The sequence below is a fragment of the Urocitellus parryii genome, chromosome 7 (assembly GCF_045843805.1).
Source record: "Urocitellus parryii isolate mUroPar1 chromosome 7, mUroPar1.hap1, whole genome shotgun sequence".
In the NCBI taxonomy this organism is placed as follows: domain Eukaryota; kingdom Metazoa; phylum Chordata; class Mammalia; order Rodentia; family Sciuridae; genus Urocitellus; species Urocitellus parryii.
The window spans coordinates 68686232-68708909 of record NC_135537.1 but is presented as its reverse complement, the minus strand read 5'-3'; the positions used below and the strand labels follow the sequence as shown (position 1 = coordinate 68708909).

The 22678-nt window shown below is 36.0% G+C and overlaps 1 protein-coding gene across 10 annotated transcripts in view; it reads right to left on the bottom strand.

Moving 5' to 3' along the window:
* Positions 1-22678, bottom strand: part of Sgk3 (serum/glucocorticoid regulated kinase family member 3) — a 116790-nt gene that overhangs the window by 5020 nt on the left and 89092 nt on the right. For 8 of the 10 annotated variants that reach the window (XM_077800715.1, XM_026410016.2, XM_026410023.2 and 5 more), the window contains 9 exons: positions 21852-21901; positions 19565-19622; positions 14727-14810; positions 14493-14624; positions 9608-9720; positions 9485-9521; positions 8826-8912; positions 3818-3913; positions 1439-1594 (listed from right to left, as the gene is read on the bottom strand). In XM_077800715.1, coding sequence (XP_077656841.1) covers positions 1439-1594; positions 3818-3913; positions 8826-8912; positions 9485-9521; positions 9608-9720; positions 14493-14624; positions 14727-14810; positions 19565-19622; positions 21852-21901 — 813 coding nt within the window. Of the gene's footprint in view, positions 1-1438; positions 1595-3817; positions 3914-8825; positions 8913-9484; positions 9522-9607; positions 9721-14492; positions 14625-14726; positions 14811-19564; positions 19623-21847; positions 21902-22678 lie in introns of all 10 variants that reach the window. The other 2 variants (XM_077800713.1, XM_077800714.1) reach the window with 2 other exon arrangements.

The following is a 22678-nucleotide window of genomic DNA, read 5'->3' as shown; positions in this document are numbered from 1 at the left end:
AACTGCAGGCAGAGAGGGTGTGGCTAGAGGAGGTAGATCACTGGGGGTATGCCTTTGGGATATACTGGTGAGTTGAGCTTCATCTTGCTCTCTGCTTCCTGATTATAATGTGAGCAGCTTCCCTCTGCCATACTGTTCTGCCATGTTTTTTCTCGCCTTGAGCCCCAAGGAACAGAGCTAGCTGTTGATGGACTGAGACCTCTGAAACCATGAGCCCCCTCAAATAAATTTTTTCTCCTTTAAAATTGTTCTTGTCAGGTCCTTTGGTCATAGCAATGAAAAAGCTGACTAAAACAAGGGAGAAGCTTCTTGTACAGAAAAAGACATGCACAGGGTTCCTAGCTAGGGGACACAATCCAGTATACAGATGGAAATGGACCTTTTCCACCATAACAGGGAGAAGGAATGGCAGGTAAAGGTGCATGTAAGGTCTGCAAGTTTGACAGCAGGAAGCTGAGTTAGTTCCACTCTGATGGCTCTTTTCCCCTATAAAACACAAAACAAGATCATCTGCTATAAGAGATAAGTTGGGGGAACTATTCAGAATATTTCAAAAAGCCTGAAGAAACACATTTATTTTTCTTTTTGTGGTACTAGGGACCAAACCCAGAAACTTGCAGATGTGCACATTCTTCTACTCAGCTAGATGCCCAACCCACATTTACCCACCACACTGGTCAAGGTATGGGGGATTAAACCCAGTGGTGCTCTACCACTGAGCTACAATCTCATCCCTTTTCATTTTGAGACAGGTTCTCCCTAAGTTGCTGAAGTTGGCTTCAAACTTGCGATCTTTGCGCCTTAGCCTGTCAGATTCCAGGTGTGCACCACTGTGCCTAGCTGTAACATTTTTTTTTAAAAAAGAAGGAAAGGGAGGGGCTAAGGTTGTGGCTCAGTGGCAGAGTGCTTGCCTCACACACATGAGGCACTGGGTTCCATCCTCAGCAACTCATAAAAATAAATAAACAAAATAAAATTATTGTGTCCATCTATGAATAAAAAATTAAAAATAAAGAAGAAGGAAAGTTAAGGGAGAGGAAACTGTACATAAAAATCAAGTAAGTAACAGGACATGAAAGCTAGATGTGGAGTATAAAGAACAGATTAAATTATTATAAAGATTAAGTGAAAAAATATAAGTCAAAGTGCTTTAAGCACTATATAGTCCTGTTATGAATACTAGTGAAAATTGTGGGGACGAGTATGCTTTTTGTTTCAGTTGTGCTGGGTTTTCTTTTTGTTGTTATTTTTGGTGCTGGGGATTAAACCTAGAGCCTCATGAATTCTAGGATAGTACTCTACCATTTAGTTAAATCCTTCACCAGTTGTGCTATTATTTAATAGCTGTATTTATACCAAATGTCATATAAAATAAGGATTTATCTCCAAATTTTAAATAAGACATAGTACAGCTGATACTGGGAAATATTTTACATACAAAGTCTTCTTTGGCCCCAAGTCGATTTTGTCTGTCTTTTTCTAGGAGTTCTTCCAGAATGGACCAGGCTGTGAGGCTCACTCCTGGCCTCAAACTTAGAGGCTTGTGAAGAATATTATCATACATCTCAGCAACATCTCGGCAGTAAAAAGGAGGCTGAAAACCAAGCAGAATAAACTTACAGGTAAATAAATCATACCAAAATGTTTTTTAAGTAGTTGGATTTGGCTTTGATCTGTAGACAGCAGTTGTGTTTGGACAATGGCAGAAATGCAGAACCCTCTTGGGATGTGCAGACATCTGCAGTGTGGCCCCCTGATGCAAATGGATTCTTAAACCTAGCATGCGGTGTAGTTTCATGTTCACTGAGTAAATAAAGCTTTTTCAATAGAACTCTATAGACAGCTGTGAAATTGTACACAACTCATAATGGTAGGTTTTAGAGAACACTACCAACCTAATCACAGGTATGATAGAATCATTGGAAATATAAACATTAAATAATTTCTTGAGACTTGGGAATAAAACTCATTCTAGGAGAGAGTGAGACCTGAAGATAAGCTTCTAAGTACTTGTGACAGTGGCAGTATTATGAGTATATTTTGCAGAAATATAAAAAGGCTAGTATCATAGTCTATAGGCTATATAGCTATAATTGCAGCTTCAACATGAGCATTGGCCAGTTAATTACCTAGTTCAAAGTATTAAAGTAAAAATAATTTTTAAAGTTAAGGAAGTTTTATAGGCCTGTCATTTTTTATTTCTGTTTTTTGGGAAATAAAAGACTTTACAAATTTTTTTGGCTTTTTAAAATATAACTTCAAGACAGGTATGGCGGCACATGTCTGTAAATCAAAGCTACTTAGGAGGTTGAGGCAGGAGGATCACAAGTTCAAGGCCAGTTTCAGCAACTTAGGGAGGCCCTGTCTCAAAACATGTATATGTATGTATGTATAAAACTTCATTTTATATTTTCAAAGTCCTCTAAAGAAATAAAAAAGTTCTGATATATCAAGACAGCAAACAGTGAAAGTAAGAAAGAGGTAGTTTTCCAAAGGTTGGGCTGGGGGATGTAGCTCAGCGATACAGTGCTTGCCTAGCATATGTGAGGCCCTGGGTTCTACTCTCAATACAGAAAAACAAACAAATAAGGTTCTAAGTTGCTAGCATTACTATAAAAGTAGCTTTTTTTTTTTTTTTGTATCAGAGATTGAACTTAGGGGCACTTGACCAATGAGCCATATTCCCAGCCCCATTTTATATTTTATTTAGAGACAAGGTCTCACTGAGTTGCTTAGTGCCTCACTTTTTGCTGAGGCTGGTTTTGAACTCGTGATCCTACTGTCTCAGCCTTCAGAGCTGCTGGGATTACAGGCATGCACCACTGCACCCGGCGAAAAGTAGCTCTTTTAATGTGTTCTTAGCCAAAGGCACTGGCTTTTCTAGGACTCCAGCATTCAAAATTAGTGATATTAAACAAATACTCTAAAATGCACCTGATTGTGCCAATCAAACTTCACAGTTTGGAGGAAAAGTAAACACACACACAAAAAACCTTAGGTACATCTCAGCTGATGGTAGCATTTAGCACAAAGGATTAGATATATAGTTCCCAGCAGGAGACTAAGGGACCACAAAGGGAATCTAAACACTACTTCAAATATTTCAAAAAGCCATTGTGTATAAATACCACATTTTCTTTATCCATTCATCTACTGAGGGGCATCTATTCTCAGTACAGAAAAACAAATAAGGTTTGTGGCTGTGTCCCTGTAATGATGTGGCTGTGTCCCTGTAGTATGCTGTTTTTTATCCTTTGGGTATAAACTGAGGAGTGGGATAGCTCTGACTGGCTTTTAATAAGTATTCTATACTTATTAAAAACTGAATAAATCTATTACATAGTAAACATTACTTTTTCCCATGAAATCTTCAAGACATGGCGTTTTCAGAGATGGTAACAGAGGATGACTTAAAAGGCAAAACTCAAAAGACATTTTCTTTTGAAATACAATGTACTGATAAATGCAAAAATCTTTTTCTTTTCTATCTCGAAATTAGGAAGATGATGTTTGGGGTACATGGAGTAAAAGCAGGTAATTTTAATGTTACAACTAGATGTCTATTTCTGAAAGTGCCAGTGGAATGAAAATATCTAAAGCAGTGATCAGTATGCCAGAGATAATTTTATTAATTTAAAACACTAGTAAAAAATGAAAAAAATTTATTTTTGTGCATATTCCTAATATGGGCTTAAATTCTTTTAATCAGGTTATAACTGCTGTATTAGTATTATCTAATTGTCTGTGAGATTATTGAGAAAGAAAGCGCCAAATCAATAATCAATTGGAATAACAATCAAAGAACAGAAATACATACCAATCCGTACAGCATTTCATACAGAACAGCACCAAGGCACCACCAATCCACAGTGTTGTCATAGGGCTGTTTTCTGATTACTTCAGGTGCAAGGTACTGTAGAAAAGAATTAAACATAAGAGCAACTCAACAAAACTCAGGATGAAATTTAGGAATAATTAATACATTTAACAATGTTTAGGTGTTTTATTACCACAATGAAAACATATCATTTTGATTTTCAGTAGTCTGGGTGTTCTCATTCTGTAACAGTGATTCTTAGTCAATGCCAACTGGAACACTTTTCTTTTTTTTTTTTTTTTAAAGAAGTTCCAATTCAAATACATATCAAAAAATACAAATACAATTCAAATTCAAATTCAAATACATATCAAAAAAATTATACACCATGATCAAGTAGGATTCATCCCTGGGATGCAAGGCTGGTTCAATATACGGAAATCAATAAATGTTATTCACCACATCAATAGACTTAAAAATAAGAACCATATGATCATCTCAATAGATGCAGAAAAAGCATTCGACAAAGTACAGCATCCCTTTATGTTCAAAACTCTAGAAAAATTAGGGATAACAGGATCATACCTCAACATTGTAAAAGCAATCTATGATAAGCCACAGGCCAACATCATTCTGAATGGAGAAAAATTGAAGGCATTCCCTCTAAGATCTGGTACAAGACAGGGATGCCCTCTCTCACCACTTCTGTTCAACATAGTCCTCGAAACACTGGCCAGAGCAATTAGACAGACGAAAGAAATTAAAGGCATAAAAATAGGAAAAGAAGAACTTAAATTATCACTATTTGCAGATGATATGATTCTATACCTAGCAGACCCAAAAGGGTCTACAAAGAAGCTATTAGAGCTAATAAATGAATTCAGCAAAGTGGCAGGATATAAGATCAACACGCATAAATCAAAGGCATTCCTGTATATCAGCGACAAATCCTCTGAAACAGAAATGAGGAAAACTACTCCGTTCACAATATCCCCCCAAAAAATAAAATACTTGGGAATCAACCTAACAAAAGAGGTGAAAGATTTATACAATGAAAATTACAGAACACTAAAGAAAGACATAGAAGAAGACCTTAGAAGATGGAAAAACATACCCTGCTCATGGATAGGCAGAACTAACATCATCAAAATGGCGATATTACCAAAAGTTCTCTATAAGTTCAATGCAATGCCAATCAAAATCCCAACAGCATTTCTTGTAGAAATAGATAAAAGAATCATGAAATTCATATGGAATAATAAAAGACCCAGAATAGCAAAAACAATGCTAAGCAGGAAGTGTGAATCAGGCGGTATAGCGATACCAGACTTCAAACTATACTACAGAGCAATAGTTACAAAAACAGCATGGTACTGGTACCAAAACAGGCGGGTGGACCAATGGTACAGAATAGAGGACACAGTAACCAATCCACAAAACTACAACTATCTTATATTTGATAAAGGGGCTAAAAGCATGCAATGGAGGAAGGATAGCATCTTCAACAAATGGTGCTGGGAAAACTGGAAATCCATTTGCACCAAAATGAATCTGAATCCCTATCTCTCGCCGTGCACAAAAGTTAACTCAAAATGGATCAAGGAGCTTGATATTAAATCAGAGACACGGCATCTGATAGAAAAAAAAGTTGGTTATGATCTACATACTGTGGGATCGGGCCCCAAATTCCTCAATAGGACACCCATAGCGCAAGAGTTAACAACTAGAATCAACAAATGGGACTTACTCAAACTAAAAAGTTTCTTCTCAGCAAAAGAAACAATAAGAGAGATAAACAGGGAGCCTACATCCTGGGAACAAATCTTTACTCCACACACTTCAGATAGAGCCCTAATAACCAGAATATACAAAGAACTCAAAAAATTGGACAATAAGATTACAAATAACCCAATCAATAAATGGGCCAAGGACCTGAACAGACACTTCTCAGAGGAGGACATGCAATCAATCAATAAGTACATGAAAAAATGCTCACCATCTCTAGCAGTCAGAGAAATGCAAATCAAAACTACCCTAAGATACCATCTCACTCCAGTAAGATTGGCAGCCATTAGGAAGTCAAACAACAATAAGTGCTGGAGAGGATGCGGGGAAAAGGGCACTCTTGTTCATTGCTGGTGGGACTGCAAAATGGTGCAGCCAATTTGGAAAGCAGTATGGAGATTTCTTGGAAAGCTGGGAATGGAACCACCATTTGACCCAGCTATTCCCCTTCTCGGTCTATTCCCTAAAGACCTAATAAGAGCATGCTACAGGGACACTGCTACATCAATGTTCATAGCAGCACAATTCACGATAGCAAGATTGTGGAATCAGCCTAGATGCCCTTCAATAGATGAATGGATAAAAAAAAATGTGGCATTTATACACAATGGAGTATTACTCTGCATTAAAAAATGACAAAATCATAGAATTTGGAGGGAAATGCATGGCATTAGAGCAGATTATGCTAAGTGAAGCTAGCCAATCTTTAAAAAACAAATACCAAATGACCCCTTTGATATAAGGGGAGTAAACAAGGACAGGGTAGGGACGAAGAGCTTGAGAAGAAGATGTACATTAAACAGGGATGAGAGGTGGGAGGGAAAGGGAGGGAGAAGGGAAATCGCATGGAAATGGAAGGCGATCCTCAGGATTATACATAAGGACATATAAGAGGAAAGGAGGGGTAAGACAAGATAATACAAATGGAAGAAATGATCTACAGTAGAAGGGGTAGAGAGAGAAAAGGGGAGGGGAGGGGAGGGGAGGGGGGATAGTAGAGAATAGGACAGACAGCAGAATACATCAGACACTAGAAAGGCAATTTGTCAATCAATGGAAGGGTAACTGATGTGATTCAGCAATCTGTATACGGGGTATAATTGGGAGTTCATAACCCACTTGAATCAAATTGTGAAATATGATGTATTAAGAACTATGTAATGTTTTGAACGACCAACAATAAAAAATAAATAAATAAATAAATAAATACCAAAAAAAGTATAGAAACAAAAAAAAAATTAGTTCCAATTGTGGTTTTTTAAAAAATATTTATTTATTTTTAGTTCTCGGTGGACACAACATCTTTGTTTGTACGTGGTGCAGAGGATCGAACCTGGGCCGCATGCATGCCAGGCGAGTGCACTACCGCTTGAGCCACATCCCCAGCCCTGGAACACTTTTCAATTCTCAAACATATTTAGAAAACTTGTGTAAGCTATTAGGTGGCAATTTACATTTTAATTTGTAAAAAACTTAAATTCATCAGAATTTCACACTTAGAAGATGGTAAATTTGAATTTTATACTCCAAAATATATAACCTTTTCCCACATGAAATATATGTAAGGAAATAATTTCATCTTAAACTTTTTTATGTGAACCAAAGAAATGGTAATATAAATTTAAAAAGTTTAACAATTTATGATCACATTCAGATTTAAATGACAAGTTTTTTCCTTTCTAAAAACTATAGAACTTTACATTTCATTAATTATGAATTCATTGTATCGTCACAAAAAGTGTTTCTTTACATTATAAATAAAATAGAATGGTTACAAATATATATAAGAGCAAGGGTGAGTTAGAGAAAAATACATTTTAATGTAAATAATTTAACCTTTATTTTATTCATTCATTAATTTTATGTGGTGCTGAGGATTGAATCCAGTGCCTCACTCCTGCTAGACAAGTATTCTACTACTGAGCTACAACCCCAACCCTATTACTTACACTTTAAATTATTTTGGATTCTTTTTTTTTTGTACCAGAGACTAAATCCAGGGGTGCTTAATCATGGAGCCACATCTCCAGCCCATTTTTATATTTTATTTAGAGGCAGGGTCTTGCTGAGTTGTTTAGGGCCTTGCCAAATTGCCAAAGTTGGCTATGAACTCACAATCCTCCTGCCTGGCTCCCAAACGGCTGGGATTATAGGAGTATGCCATAGCACCCAACCTGTGTTTTGGATCTTGATCAGAAGGTCATGTAAGCCAATTTATCATGTTTTCTTTTTTTGTGTGTGTGAGGTGCTGGGGCTCTAATCCAGGTTCCAATTTCAGCACTGTATTTGCAATCACTCCACAACAAGGTTGAAATATCACATGGTACTTAAGATCACTATATAATAAAATTAGGATAGTTTAAAATAAATGTGTGTGAGGTGAGAGTAAGGCTTTTAAATATAAGTTGTAAGGCTTATTAATGTCACAAATGAAAAGACTTTTTTCTCCTAATGTGATTAGAGAATGGGATGTCTTGGGTTGTGAATCAGGATTTTTAATTTTTTTTTTACATCTATGGCTTTATTTTATTCTATTAAAGAAATTAATTGGGCTAGGATTGTGGCTCAGACACATGCCTAGCATGTGTGAGACCCTGGGGTCAATCCTCAAAACCACATAAAAATAAATGAATAAAATAAAGCTAAAAAATTTTAAAAAATAATTATTTTATTCACAAAATATTCCAACCATATAGAAAAATATAGAATCAATAAAACTGCCACACACATGTAGGCAGTCTTAATATTTTATCCTCTTTATTAGTGTTAACTCATTAAAAAAAGCTTTAGGAAGATAGTCACATACCATATAATGTATCTGTTTAGGTGTACAATTCAATGACTGTTAAGATATTCACAGCATGGTAAAACCGTGACCATAATCAATTTTAGGATAGTTTAATTGATTTGTGATTTTCATAAAGGATTAGAAATATAATCAAATGCTAAACAAGTCTAAGGTAAACTTTCAACACTTAGAGAAAATAAGCATAACTTTGTTGGATTATTCAAAAAGGGTTTTGTGGTATTTTACAATGTCAGTGAAAAATACCTACTATCAATAAACTCAAAACATCCAGAAGGGATGATTACATTTCTAGTTGGCTGAAAGGCAAAATGATAGTTTTTATTCTACTTTTCCTATTTCAATTTTGTATATGTAAATGTGATTCACATTTGCATCTTATCAGTGATTATATCAACAACAAGACATGTTTCTTACCTCTGGAGTCCCACAAAATGTGGTGGTAGTATCAGAAATAGCAATTCCTTCTTTACAAAGCCCAAAATCTGTTAAGACAACATGTCCCTGACAAAAATAGAGGTAGTAAGATAAAACAATGCAGGAATACAAATAGACAATTTTTTTAAAAAACCATCTTATTTTTAAAATAAAAAAATTACAAAAATAGCACACAGAGTCCTGTATACCCTTACCCAACTTCCCCCAACGCTGAAGTATCATTGCAGTGCGGTATCAAACAGAAACTGACATTGGAACAACACTGTTAAGACTTACTCAGTTTCACTATTTTGAACATTCACACTTGTGTGTATATGTGTATGTGTATGTATGTATGTATGTGTGTGTGTGTGTGGTTCTATGCAATATATATGTAGAGATTGATGTAACACCCACCACAATCAAGATAGAGAGCTATTCCATCACAGAGGAATGCCCCTATAGTTCTGTGTTCTCTCCACTTGCCCATCCACTACCCCCCTTGTAATCATTGTGATCTGTTCTCTGTCTCCATGATTTTATCTTCTTGAGAATTTTATATAAATGCAATCATTAGTATGACACCTTCTAAGACTTTTTCCCCCACCATAAATAACAAATAATTAAGAACTAGTAGATTTTTACAAGACAATACTTACCACTGAATCCAAAAGAATATTTTCTGGCTTTAAGTCTCTTTAAAAGGAAAGAAAAAAAACAGAGTATTACCTGAAATAAAATATCAAAACAATATTTTTACATATATTATTTAAACAGTTTACCTGTACACTATTTTGATGGAGTGCAAGTAACCCAATGCACTGGCAATTTCAGCAGCATAAAACCTTGCTCTGTGTTCAGGAAAGGACCGTTCTCTTTGTAAGTGAAAAAACAGCTGCAAAATGGGGAAGGGGAGGGTGATTAGGATCCTTCACATAGCACTGAACAAATATATTCAGTAAATTATAAAGCAAAAATTGTTTGACACTTTGAACATCAGCTAAAAATGCACTAAAGCACAGAGCAGTGACCCTTCCTTGTCCATGTCTCTCGTCCAACAATAATACCATTCTCTCTTCAACCCTGCATTTTTGTTGATCCTTGCTAACTTCACTTGCCTCCCCTGTACACCTCTATGCTCATTATTGTGGTGTCCTCACCATTTCAGACCACTATTCTAGGAAAGGTTATCAATGAAGACCAACAGTTTGATACTGCCATGGAATTAACTTACTGGGCCTTTCTGGACTGCTTTTTCATTAAACAACAAACAAAAATATAGTAGTGGCTAGCAAAACAAATATAACTCACAGATATAATTTGCTTGGGATAGATTCTAGTTTCAGAAAAATCTGAATTAGTTGAGAACATTGAAATACTTGGATTTGGTAGTGGGGGTGGATTAAAAATTGTGTTTTAGTTTCTTGTGGAGGAATAAAAATGGGAAGTTCTGCCTCATTAGTCCTAAATTCAACATGATAGCAACTGGCTGGAGCTGAATAGCAACTGGACTCTCCAGTTCATTTCTTTTTCTTTTTGGGGGTACTGGGGTTTGAACTCAGTGGCACTCAACCACTGAGCCACATCCCCAGCCCTATTTTGTATTTTTAGAGAAAGGGTCTCACTGAGTTATTGAGTTGTTTAGTACCTTGACATTGCTGAGGCTGGCTGTGAGCTTGAGATCCTGCTAGGCACAGTGTGTCACATGCCTGTAATCCCAGCAGCTCGGGAGGCTGAGGCAGGAGGATCAAAAATTCAAAGCCAGCCTCAGCAACTGTGAGGCACTAAGCAATTCACTGAGACTCTATCTCTAAAGAAAATAAAAAATAGGATGGGGGTTGTGGCTCAGAGGTTGAGTGCCCCCGAGTTCAATCCTCAGTACCAAAAAAAAAAAAAAAAAAGAACTCATGATCCTCATGGCCATTGGGATCATGGGCATGCGCCTTGCGCCCAGCTCCAGTTCATTTCTTTCTTTCTTTCTTTTTTTAATTTCTTTTTTAAACTTCCTAATTTCACTTTATTTCTCACAACCTGTCCTTTGCCCATTAAATTATCTGCCCCCAGGAAGATAACGGACCCCAGGATTCCAAGATGATAATCTCTTCTTGGGTCTTCTCCTATCTTAGAAAATTCCATTTGTATTCCTTTTGGATCCAAACATTGAAGGGAAGATAGTTTCTGCCCTTGGTCCACTATTAATGTTCCTCCAAATAACGTTCCCAGGAAACCTTATCTATTCCAGTGATTCTACCCATCACCTCTATGTTGATGTCTCACACACAGACACTCCCAGTCCAAGCCTCTGCTTGAAGCTGCTCCTGAAAAGATCTCCTACTATTTCTTGAATATTTTACAAGCAAATGAGTTTAATGTCTAAAACAAAGACTCTTGTCTTCTCTCAGACTTACTGCTACTACTGTGTTCTCCTCAGCCCTCTTAGCCACAGGAGGTAACAAGATATTGTGGAAAGAGCATTTGAAGCTGATTAGACTTTGGTTCAAATTCTGGCTCTTCTCTTTTGGGTTCAATCATTCAACCTCTTTGATTATAAAAGATTATTTTGAAAAGATCTTAACTTCTTCTGAAAGGTTGTGGTAAAGATCAGTTATAATATATCCTGACCAAGATAAATGGGGGCTGGCCTGGGATTTACCTACACCGTTCCTTTATCATTAGCCCTTGTATCCAGCTTCTGTTTATCATCTAATTATTTTTGGACTACTTTCTTCTTTTTACCCCTACCACTGTTCTTACTAGCTGTGGCCTACATTACTGGAATATTGTATTTGTTGATCTCCTAATCTCATTTGCTCAATATTCTATTGCTAATAGAATTACTAAAATGAAAGTCTAACCATGTCACTAATAATAGCTCACACGGATTGCTTTGTAAATAAAAAATTGCCTGCTTGCATAATTTAATCCATCTAACAATTCTGGGTTGGGAAATTAATGAGGAAGCTAAGCTCCGAAAGGCTTGTTTATATACCCAATATCATATGACTTATTTGATATTTAAGTTTCCTCTGAAGAGATGAAAGTACACAAAAAATAATATTACATGTCAATATTAAAGTGTAAGTATGAAAATGAGGAGGAAATAACAGTAATAACAGTAGGGAACACATGATGAAACTATAGGGTCTTGATTTAACATTTGAGCAGCCATCTTAAATGTTAACTGCCATCTCATGAGATAAGTTTACCCCCATTAGTGACCTACCCCATGGTACCACAACCATAAGCCAATCCCAGAAGGACATGACCCCTTGACCCTGGAAAGCCCCATGGTGCCATCAACCTAAGCCAATGCCATGCTATTCCCACCCGCCTACCTCTGATGCAAGTACCCCCAGCCTATCCCACAGCGCCACAGCTATACCTCCAAACCCCTACCCAACAAATGCTCAATACCTGAACATCTCGGGGCCTCTCTCCTCTCTATAAAGGGTCGGCCTTTATTTGTCAACTTTGACAAATAAACCTTTGTGTGGATCTCTGCCTGATCTCTGTCCTTCATTTCTCGTTCGCCCATCTCTTGCTTTCTCACTTTCCTTTCAGAAACCATGCGCTTGATGCCTCTGTACTTTCTCTTCATCTTTATTTCCCATCTGCCTCCTACCCCACTCAACTCCTACACCCTCCACTGCATTCTATTTCATTCTCTTAGCAAAGTGCATCTTTTAGATGACAAGCCTATCTCTTACCACCTCTGTCACTCAGTTTATGAGCAGTCACTGTGTAAAAAGGGCTCAGAAGTAAAGTCCTAAAACAGCATGAATAAACCACAGATAAAGCAGGAAACATGCAGAAGGATCTCCTCCTTAGTTACATGTCTCACACAAATATTTCTGTGGGTGGGCTTAAGAGAAGGCTTTGCTGCTGGCTGCTGTGGTGCACGCCTGTAAATCCCAGCTACTGGGGAAGCTGAGGCAAGAGGATTGCCATTTCGAGGCAAACCTGGGCAATTTAGTGAGAACTTGTCTTAAAATAAAATAAAAAGGGCTGGTGGTGTAGCTCAGTGGTAAAGTCCCCCTGAGTCCAATTCCCAGTACTGCAAAAAAAAAAAAAAAAAAAAAAAAAGTAGACTCTGCAGTCAAGATGTCTAGATTAAATCTAGAGCCTAAAACTTAAGTAAATTGCAAAGTGCCAAGTTCTCAGTAAAGTCTCATTATCTGTTAGTATTTAGCACACAGAAAATAAAGTGACAACCTTCAAGGTAGGAACAGTGTGGGCTAATTTGTATCTCTGAATTATGGTGTCTGGAAGAGGACTTAAAATCTTGTCTCTATTTTGGATCTTAAGGGACTTTTGTCATAGATACACAGAGTTGAGTAAATTCCTTTTACAACCTTGCTCCAAGGTTATGTCTGATCCTTATTCAGATTTGCAGAACAGAAACTCATCTTCCTCCTAGTTCTTTAATCTACAGTTAAATGTACTACATTAATACCGAAATGTCCTCTGGTATCAGAGGACAAAATATTCCTTTGTAAAAATATGACAGTATCTGTTAGTTAAAATAATTTTAGAGTGATTCACAGGTCAAAGATCAAACAAACTAGCCATGAGGGTAAGAAGTAGAGGAACAGGAGTAGTCAGCTACTTAGAACCTAGAAGAATACCTGACACCTGAGTTCAATTCCTGCCTCCAATTCTTATTTATAAGTCACAATATTCCAACCAGCTACCTGGCTTCTCTGTGCCTTGGTTTGTCTTATATAATAAAATTGTTCTTAAGATAAAATAATACAAAGAGCCAGAGTGCTGAAACCTAAGTAATACTTGACACATGTTAGCTATTACTCTAATTATTCTAGCAGTATTTCCCAAGTGTATTTCAATATCCTTCTGAATCAGAGTTTTGGGGAATATAATTAATAGATTTAGTTCAAACAAAAAAGGAAACTTTGATTTTTTAAAAAACATTATTTTTCTTCATTTAATAAATACTTTACTTAAACTAGGCACAGTGGTGCATGCTTGTAATATTGGCTATTCAGGAGGCCCAGACAGGAGGATAACAAGTTCAAAGCCAGCCTCAGCAACTTAGTGAGACCCTATCACAAAAAAATAAAAATAAACAAGGGCTGAGCTAAGTGGTAGAGTATCCCTGGGCTCAATCCCCAGTATAAAAGAAAAAAAAAGAAATAAAGAAAACTCCTTTGTTTAAGGCAGATGTTCTCAAAGTTTAACAAGCTGATACACTATGAATGACCAAATAGATGCTACAACATGAAGCATTTTCCAACTGTCTTCATCACGGGGCTTTTTATTAAAGGATCACTGATTAATAGTTTATACATTTTAGAAATGACAGGCTGGAGTGATATTTATATGAAACTGTTGAAACGATCATTATCTTAATTACATACCATGTTTTATTCTAATGTCAGTATATCACTCTTGCTACACAGCTTAGTGATGAATCTACCCATGGCCTGTAGATTTATATAAGTTTCTTTTATGAATCTTCCCCACTACGCCATATGCTTAAAGCCCCCAAGTTAACACTTTTCCACATCTTGTACTGTACTCTGTCCCTCAAATATTGTTTTTATTCAACAAAAAGCTATTGATAATGTGCTGTCATTTTAAAACTTACAAAAAAATTATGCTTTTTCTTCTAACCATTATCAATATTAGAAAACTAATTACAAAACTCACCTCCCCTCCATTAATAAAATCCAGAACAAAATAAAGTTTTTCAGTTGTTTGGAAAGAATAATGTAATCCAACCAAAAATGGATGTTTCACATTTTTCAAGAGTACATTACGTTCGGCCATAATATGTTTTTGCTGGAAAAAAAGGCAAAGGTTCGACTTGTATTAGACACCAGGAAAACAATTCTATTAATTAAGAAAATGAGCTCAGGAGAAATGAAAGCTCTTTTATTTTACCTCTTTTCTGTTGAGAACTATTTTTTTCTGTAATACTTTGACAGCATAAAATTTTCCATCCAGTTTCCGTTTTGCAAGAAGAACCTGTTATAAAGATTGTACAAACTATTAGAAATTTCAATCTTTTTATAGGAATTATTTCCTCGTCTTGTCAATAAACCAGTAAGTCTCAAATTTTCTAAAGAGTAGGAACACAAGGGATCTAGATAATGTTTTTGATCTGAAAATTGAGAATTACTGAATTCATTTCTATAATGAGATCTTATTAATTTAAGAGCCAAAATCTACACTGCATGAGAACTCTGTGTGTCAGCCCGGAGTCTTGAAGAATGCCTGGAGAAAATACTGAGGCTATAATATAAACTTCGTGGCTATATAAAAAAAAATCAGGAAATGATTTTTAGGTTATCAAATGTATTGTTCTATATTTACATTCATTTTGTAGGTTTTAAATTCCAAAGAGTTCAGAGAAAGAAGCACCATGTATCACTGATTTCTGCAATGGGTTGGGTTGCATGTAGATACTATAAAAAGTCTGAAGGAACCTAGAAGATCTCACCCCAGAAAAAGGAAGACATTCTCAAAGTTTTGCAAATATAGTCGTGTACTGCTTACATTTTGGTCAATGAAGGACCACGAATATGATGGTATAGACCATATAACCTAGGAACATAGGTGGCTTATGTGAGTACCTTCTAGGACATTTTCTTAATGATGAAGTCACATCAGAACATGTTCCCTCCCACTCTTAGGTAATGTATGACTCATCTACAAGGGATTTGAGACCACCTGAAAGCTGAGGAAGAATGTGTGCATGTGTGGTGGAACCCAGGGCTTTGCACATGTTTGGTAAGTGCTCTACTGCTGAAGGTATGTAACTATTAATAGACATGTCCCAAAGTTTTTTTTTTTTTTTTTTTTTTGAGCTGATCTGAAATAGCAACACTGCTGGGGTTTATTTCTAATACCTCTGTGGTCTTCCTTGCCCAAATCTGTAACTCCAGTATAAACATGTGAAAAACATCAAGCACAATATATAGGACATTCTACAATTTAATGTAGAGCATACTACAATATATTTGTCCAGTAATCCTCAAAACTATTGATGTCATCCAAAACAAGGCAAGGGCTGGGTTTTGGCTCAGCGACAGAGTGCTCACCTAGCATGTGAGAGGTACTGGGTTCAATCCTCAGCACCACGTAAAAATAAATAAAGGTATTATGTCCAAATAAAACTAAAAAATAAAAAAAGGCAAGTCTGAAAAGTTGTCACAGCCAAGAGACATAAGAAGTAAATGTAATGTGTTATCTTGGATGGGATCTTTTTTTTTTAAGTGGTCAATGGACTTTTATTTTATTTATAGGTAGTGCTGAGAATCGAACCCAGTGCCTCACACATGCCAGGCAAGTGCTCTATCACTGAGCCACAACCCCAGCCCCTTGGATAGGATCTTGAAACAGAAAAAGGACACATGGCAAAAACTAAGGAAATCTAAACAAATTACCAACTTCTATTAATAATGTCAATATTAGTTTATTAATTGTGACAAATGTACCATACAAATGTAAGATGTTAATAAGAGGGCAAACTGCATTGGGGAGCACTGGGAATTCTCTATTTTCTGCTCAATTTTTCTCTATGTCTAAAACTGTTCTTTGGTCTCTTAATAAAATACAATAAGGTCTATTATTAAAAATGTTTTGTTCAGGGGCAGGGTTGTGGCTCAGCGATAGTGTGTTCACCTAGCATGTGTGAGGCACTGGGTTTGATCCTCAGCACCATATAAAAAGAAAGAAAGAAAGAAAGAAAGAAAGATATGTGTCCGACTACAACTAAAAAAAAAAAAACCAAAAAACAAAAAAGGTTTTGTTCATAAAGATGGAGTCAAAATATCTTCAGTATGAAAATGTCCACTACTCAACTGCATTTTTCGCATTTCTCAGTTTTTAGTTCTTGATAGAATTTGACTCTGTTGAATGTTACTTCTTAAAACTTTTTTTCCTCTTCTTGACAACTACCACCTGCCTGGCCTTTGCTTCTCCAGTATTTCAACTGGTTCATGTTCAATTCATTCCCAGAAAATACTTCAAGGAATGTGGCAATTAGAATACCTAGGCCAATTTTTCAGCAGGTTGACAGATTTGGACAACACACTGGTTAAGAAGCCAAATAGACAAACTGGACTACCTTTATTTTCAGTTTATTACGTATTTTTCCAGTAGAATGTAAGTTTTCATGTTTGCTTTTCCTTCTATTTGTGTATTTTTATTCTTTGGTTTATTGCACCTCACTGCCATTTTGTAAGATTTAAAATTTTTATTAAATAAGCATATGTATAGAACAACCCACAAGGTCAGCACAGCTCAATAAATTTTTTACAGTGAATACACCTATGTGTAACCACTATCCTGGTCAAATAAAACACATAAGTAACATGAAGCCTTCTTGCCCCACTCCAGTGCACCTCCTCCTCAAGGTAAGTACCACTATCTCAACTTGCAATAATTGCTAAGTTTTGTCCTTTTAAAAATTTTATGTAACTGAAAACAAACATATAAAATTGTCTGTTTTTTATTTGACTCTAAATTATATAATATTCATTCATGTTGTGGCAGGTAACATAGTTTTCATGGCTGTGCAGAATATTCAATTACAATATGTATTCACCGTTTCATCTATAGATATTTAGATTGATTCTACAAGCATGTTGGTACATGCTTTTCCTAGTTTACATGCATTTCTTTTAGAGAGCTAAGCAAAGAACAAATGTTTCACAGGTAATGCCTATATTCAGCTTCAATAATTTAAACCATGTTTCACCAGTATCAAAAAGAAACACCTAGGAATAAATCTAGTTAAAGATATGTGTAAAAAATTCTACAGAGAACACTAAAATATTATTGAAGAAAACTTAAAAATGAACTAAAATAACAAGATTACAACATGATCATGGATTGAAAGACTCAATGTTATAGATGCCAATTCTCCTCAAATTTATCTATATATTCAATCTTATCCAAATAAAATTCCAACTGAATTTTTGCAGAAATTGACAGGACTCTAGAATTTGTACAGATATGTAGAAAGGCTAAGAATGGCCTCTTGAAGAAGAACAAGGATTAAAGAACTTATTCTGTTGGATATTAAGCAACAGTTATCAAGACAATGTGACACTGGTGTCAGAATCAAGGGAACAAAATATAAAATCTAGAAACAGAAATACAAACTATAAAATCTAAATATGGATCTGTACATATGTGAACACTGAATACACGATGAAGGTGACCCTGCAGATCACTGGGGATCTTTTTATGCATTCTGTAAGAATCAGCTAAATATCCACATGGAAAGAAATGAGCTGTGACTCTATACCTCACATTATATGCAAGAATGAATTCTGTTCGACTCTATATCTAAGAATGATATTTCCAAAATACAATGCCTTTTTTTTTGTTGTTTTTGAGATGAGAAGGGGGTCTCACAATATTACACAGGCTGGCCTTGAACTAGCGATCCTCATGACTTGGCCTCCCAAGTATTTGGGATTATAGGCATTCATCACAGATCCTGGCTAATGCTTTTGTTTTTAATAACAGACTAGCATCCCAACAGATTACAAGCATTTTTAGATTAATCCTTCTAGCTTTCTGTTGCTTAATAGTAGCATAATGCCCAATATATAGAAATTGGTCAACATATATTTGGTGAATGAATAAATATACATGGGTTTAATTGGTCAGTTTCTGGTCTCAAGGGAATTAAAAAAAAAAAAAAACGACCACAGATACCAAAATATAAATAAACACATACATATTCATTTTTATTACAGATTGAAAAATAATGCAAAAAGCCCTTAAATATATTAGATGATTTTGGTAAATTATCTATGACACTTTTCCTGGTAACCTTAAGTGGTTCTCCTTCCATAATACAGTTCAACAATTCAGGTGATACTGTATAAGAATAAGCAGGGTTTTTGCACATTCCTTCCCTTCTCTAACTCCTATTTACAAATGCTTATTTTTGTCTTTCTAGCTTCAGTTTAAATAGCATATCTTCAAAGACATCATCCTTGACCGATACATTTAAATAGAGATCCCCCCTATAGCTGCCCTATTGTCCTCTGTCACTTCACCCAGTCTTCATTTCTATCATTGCCCCTTTACTGTTTATGTTCACTTGATAGCAATTTTTTTTTCTGATACTAGAAATTGAACTTAGGGGACTTCTATCACTGAGCTCTATGTTTAGTCCTTTCTACTTTTTATTTTGATACAGGGTCTCACTAAATTGCTGACAGGCCAAAACTTTGGATCCCCCTGTTTCAGTCTCCCAAATAGCAGGGATTACAGACATGCACTATCCCCAGCTATGACTACAAAATTTTAGTGGACTATTTTCCCCACTAGCTGGTAAGCATCACAAAAGTAGTAAACATGTCAGTTTTTTCAACAGTATCTAAACAGTGCCCACATGAGTACTTGGTACTCAACAAATACTTGTTCAATAAATAAACTTTATTTTAGAAATTGAGTAGATGGCTTATTTCCTTAATTATTCTGTTATCACTTAACTAGAAAATGTTTAAGTTAACATCTTTCCTATTTGTAGGAATGAATCTTAACTTCATATCCTTCAAACAAAAAAGTCCTATGGCTCACACATATAAGAATGGATTTCTTTTTCTTTCTTTCTTTTTTTTTTTTTTGGTGCTAGGATTGAACCCAGGACCTGGTACATGCAAGACAAGCACTCTACCAACTGAGCTATATCCCCAGCCCAAAAATGCATTTCTTAAGTACTTATTCACTGAATGAGAAAATGAAAACATGCTTACCTTGCCAAAGCTGCCTTTTCCAATAACTTTTAAAAAATCAAAGTCAGTTGGCTTTGCACTGAAATAAATTAACAATGACAAGAATTAGCCTCCTACAAATTAGAAAGATGTTAACTTAAACATTTCCTAGTGAAGGATGTGGAAAATAAGCCCCGAAGAACTTCCCCTACTGTTCCCCTACCTGCCCTGCCCTACCCAGCCCTAAAAGATGCCGCCACCAAAACTGCTCCCATGACCTGGCCCTGCCTGCCAAAAGTAACTAACTCCTCCAGTGATTTGGCTCTGCTAAAAACCCAGACCCTAGTGGTAGACCCCCTGTGGTGGCCCACTGGCTTTTCCCCCCTCAGATGTGCCCCTGTGGTGCTGGTCCCTGAGGCCTGCCTCCATTTTCTTTTTTAATATTTTTTAGTTGTAGACTGACTCAATATCTTTATTTTATTTTTATGTGGTGCTGAGGATCGAACCCAGGGCCTTGCACATGCTAGGTGAGCACTCTACCACTGAGCCACAACCCCAGCCCCTTCTGTTTCTTTTTGTATTCTCTTTCATGTGCTTTCACCTAGCACCACATTCTTTAATAAATAAATTTAGGTTCAAGATACGTATGGCAATTCCTGTTTTTTATACTACTATCATTTCATCTTTTTACGTAAATAATAATATCTACTTTCTGATTACATAAAATATTTTATACCTTCCTTTTTATAAGTCCCATTAAGTTCTGTTTAAGAGGGACTTCAATAATATTCTCTTTGGGAGAAAAGGATGGAGATATATCTCTAAACAGAATACATACACACACACAGTTGTGAGTTCAAAGTAGCTTCTGTCTAAATCAATTTTATTAACCATGAGCCTCACCAATGTTGTTAATAAGGAAACTAAATAACCATATATTATATATTCCAAGGACTACTTGGGAATTCTTTTTTTTTTTTTTGTAGTTGGACACAATACCTTTATTTTAGTTGAGAGAGAGAGAGAGAGAGAGAGAGAGAGAGAGAGAGAGAATTGTAATATTTATTTTTTAGTTTTCGGCGGACACAACACCTTTGTATGTGGTGCTGAGGATCGAACCTGGGCTGCACTGCACGGATGCCAGGTGAGCGTGCTACCGCTTGAGCCACATCCCCAGCCCCAACCTTTATTTTATTTTTATGTGGTGCTGAGGAACCCTTTCCCTATCAAGGTCTTGTGCCCAACACCATTGAGACTGCTCACGAAAATCACCAATGATTTATTAAATCCAGTAGTCAATTTTCAATCTTTATCTAACTGGTCCTATCAGTAATACTAATGGAGTTTAATTACTCCCTCTTACTTGAGACATTCTCTTCTTCTGACATTAGGACACCACATTCCTGGTTTTCCTCCTACCTTCCTGACTTCTCATTCTCCATTACCAGTTTCTTCCCTGACCTCATGATGTTGAAGTATCCCAGGATCTAATCCTTGGTTCACTTCTTCCATCAGTATATACTCACTCTCCCGGTAGAAAAGGGTAGAGAAAGCAATGTGTCCTGGGATAAAAGATTGCTGTGGAGTTAATCCAGTAATCCTGGAAGGCTAATTACAAATTACGATGACAATACTACATCCTTCCTCTAATCCATTACAGACATCACTAATCAACCTGGGTGCTTATCAAACTGACTCAGGCAGCAGCCTGGGATCCTTTGTATTGTGTGTTCTCAAGATGGTGTCTCTATTTGCCATCTCTGGTCCTGTTCAACATTTCTCAGAATGTGTTCTTTAAAATGTCTCCCCTGTGCTCAGATAAATATGGAAATATGAGAGAAATCAGACAAAGTTTAAAACCTTTTAACATTAGTGACACCTCAGGAACAAGTTGGCTAACAACTAGGGTGCACCAACAACACTGAGTATCAGATGAATACCAGTTCAGTCTGTGACAATTTCCACCCCTCCGAAGAATACCCCACAGGACCTATGGTCTGTTGGAAAATATGGTCAACTGATTTTTTACACACACACACACACACACACACACACACACACACACACTCAGAACAGTGAAAATGACAAAATCTAATTAACAACTTACGGGTTAAAAAAAATAGCCCTTTAGAAGGGCTCTACTGAAAGCAATGAAAAACTAGAACACTAGGTGAGTCAAGCATATGACAGTACTGTTTTCACTGTAATTACAGTCATATATTATAGCCCCCCTCTGTTAAACTGGTATAATTTACATATATCTTCATGCTCTTAAAGAAGATCTTCCTAAAATGTCATCAAAAGATTGCTTGAAATAAATAAAACCTACTGAGGATTTCCAGTTGGTCCCAGGTTGATGTTCTGTGAGGTAGAGTGTAGCTGTTTGAATGGGGAGAAAAAAACAATAGCATTCTTATTGGAGTTTCAAAGATTGTCAGTCAATTATTATAGCTATCAGTATATGTTAAAGAAACTTTATTATAAAGTACAAAATTCTTAATAACTGCACATATGTATTTGGGAACAATATAAATAATCATTTTATCATAACTTTCAAGAGCAGTTGTTAAGGAAAAAGGTAAGCCAAAAATCAATCATAAAGTTGGCAAATGAATGCAGTAAAAGCAAAGAAAACTGCTTGAAAGAGATGGGCACTGAAACTATAATTTAAGAGGAAATCTTTTTCACATTTTGAAAACTGATTTAAAAAGGCTATTTGTTTTTCAAATTTTTAAATAGTTCATTAATAATACAGAAAGTGATAGGATGATGGCAATGATGACTATCAATATTGGGTTTTCAGTTTTAATTTGATGATCAGTAAATTGATATCTAAAGCAAATACAGACAACAGTATTTTTCTGATTCCAGCATCACAGTTTTAGAAAAATTTTAAATAGGCCATTCTCTTCGCAACCATTAATATAGTAAATTTAATTTCTGGTATTAACTTTGAAACAAACCTATACTCACCTAACATGCCATAAAGCAGTTTAACTAATAAAAGATTCTGGCTCATTAGTAGTTCGTGAGAAATTTAGCTCAAAACTCTGAAAGATTAATCTAGTGATCGTGTCAGAGTGAGTGTTTTGTTTTGTGATGCTGGGGATCAAACCAGGTGGCTCCAGCATATGCTCCTTCAGCAAGCTACAATCC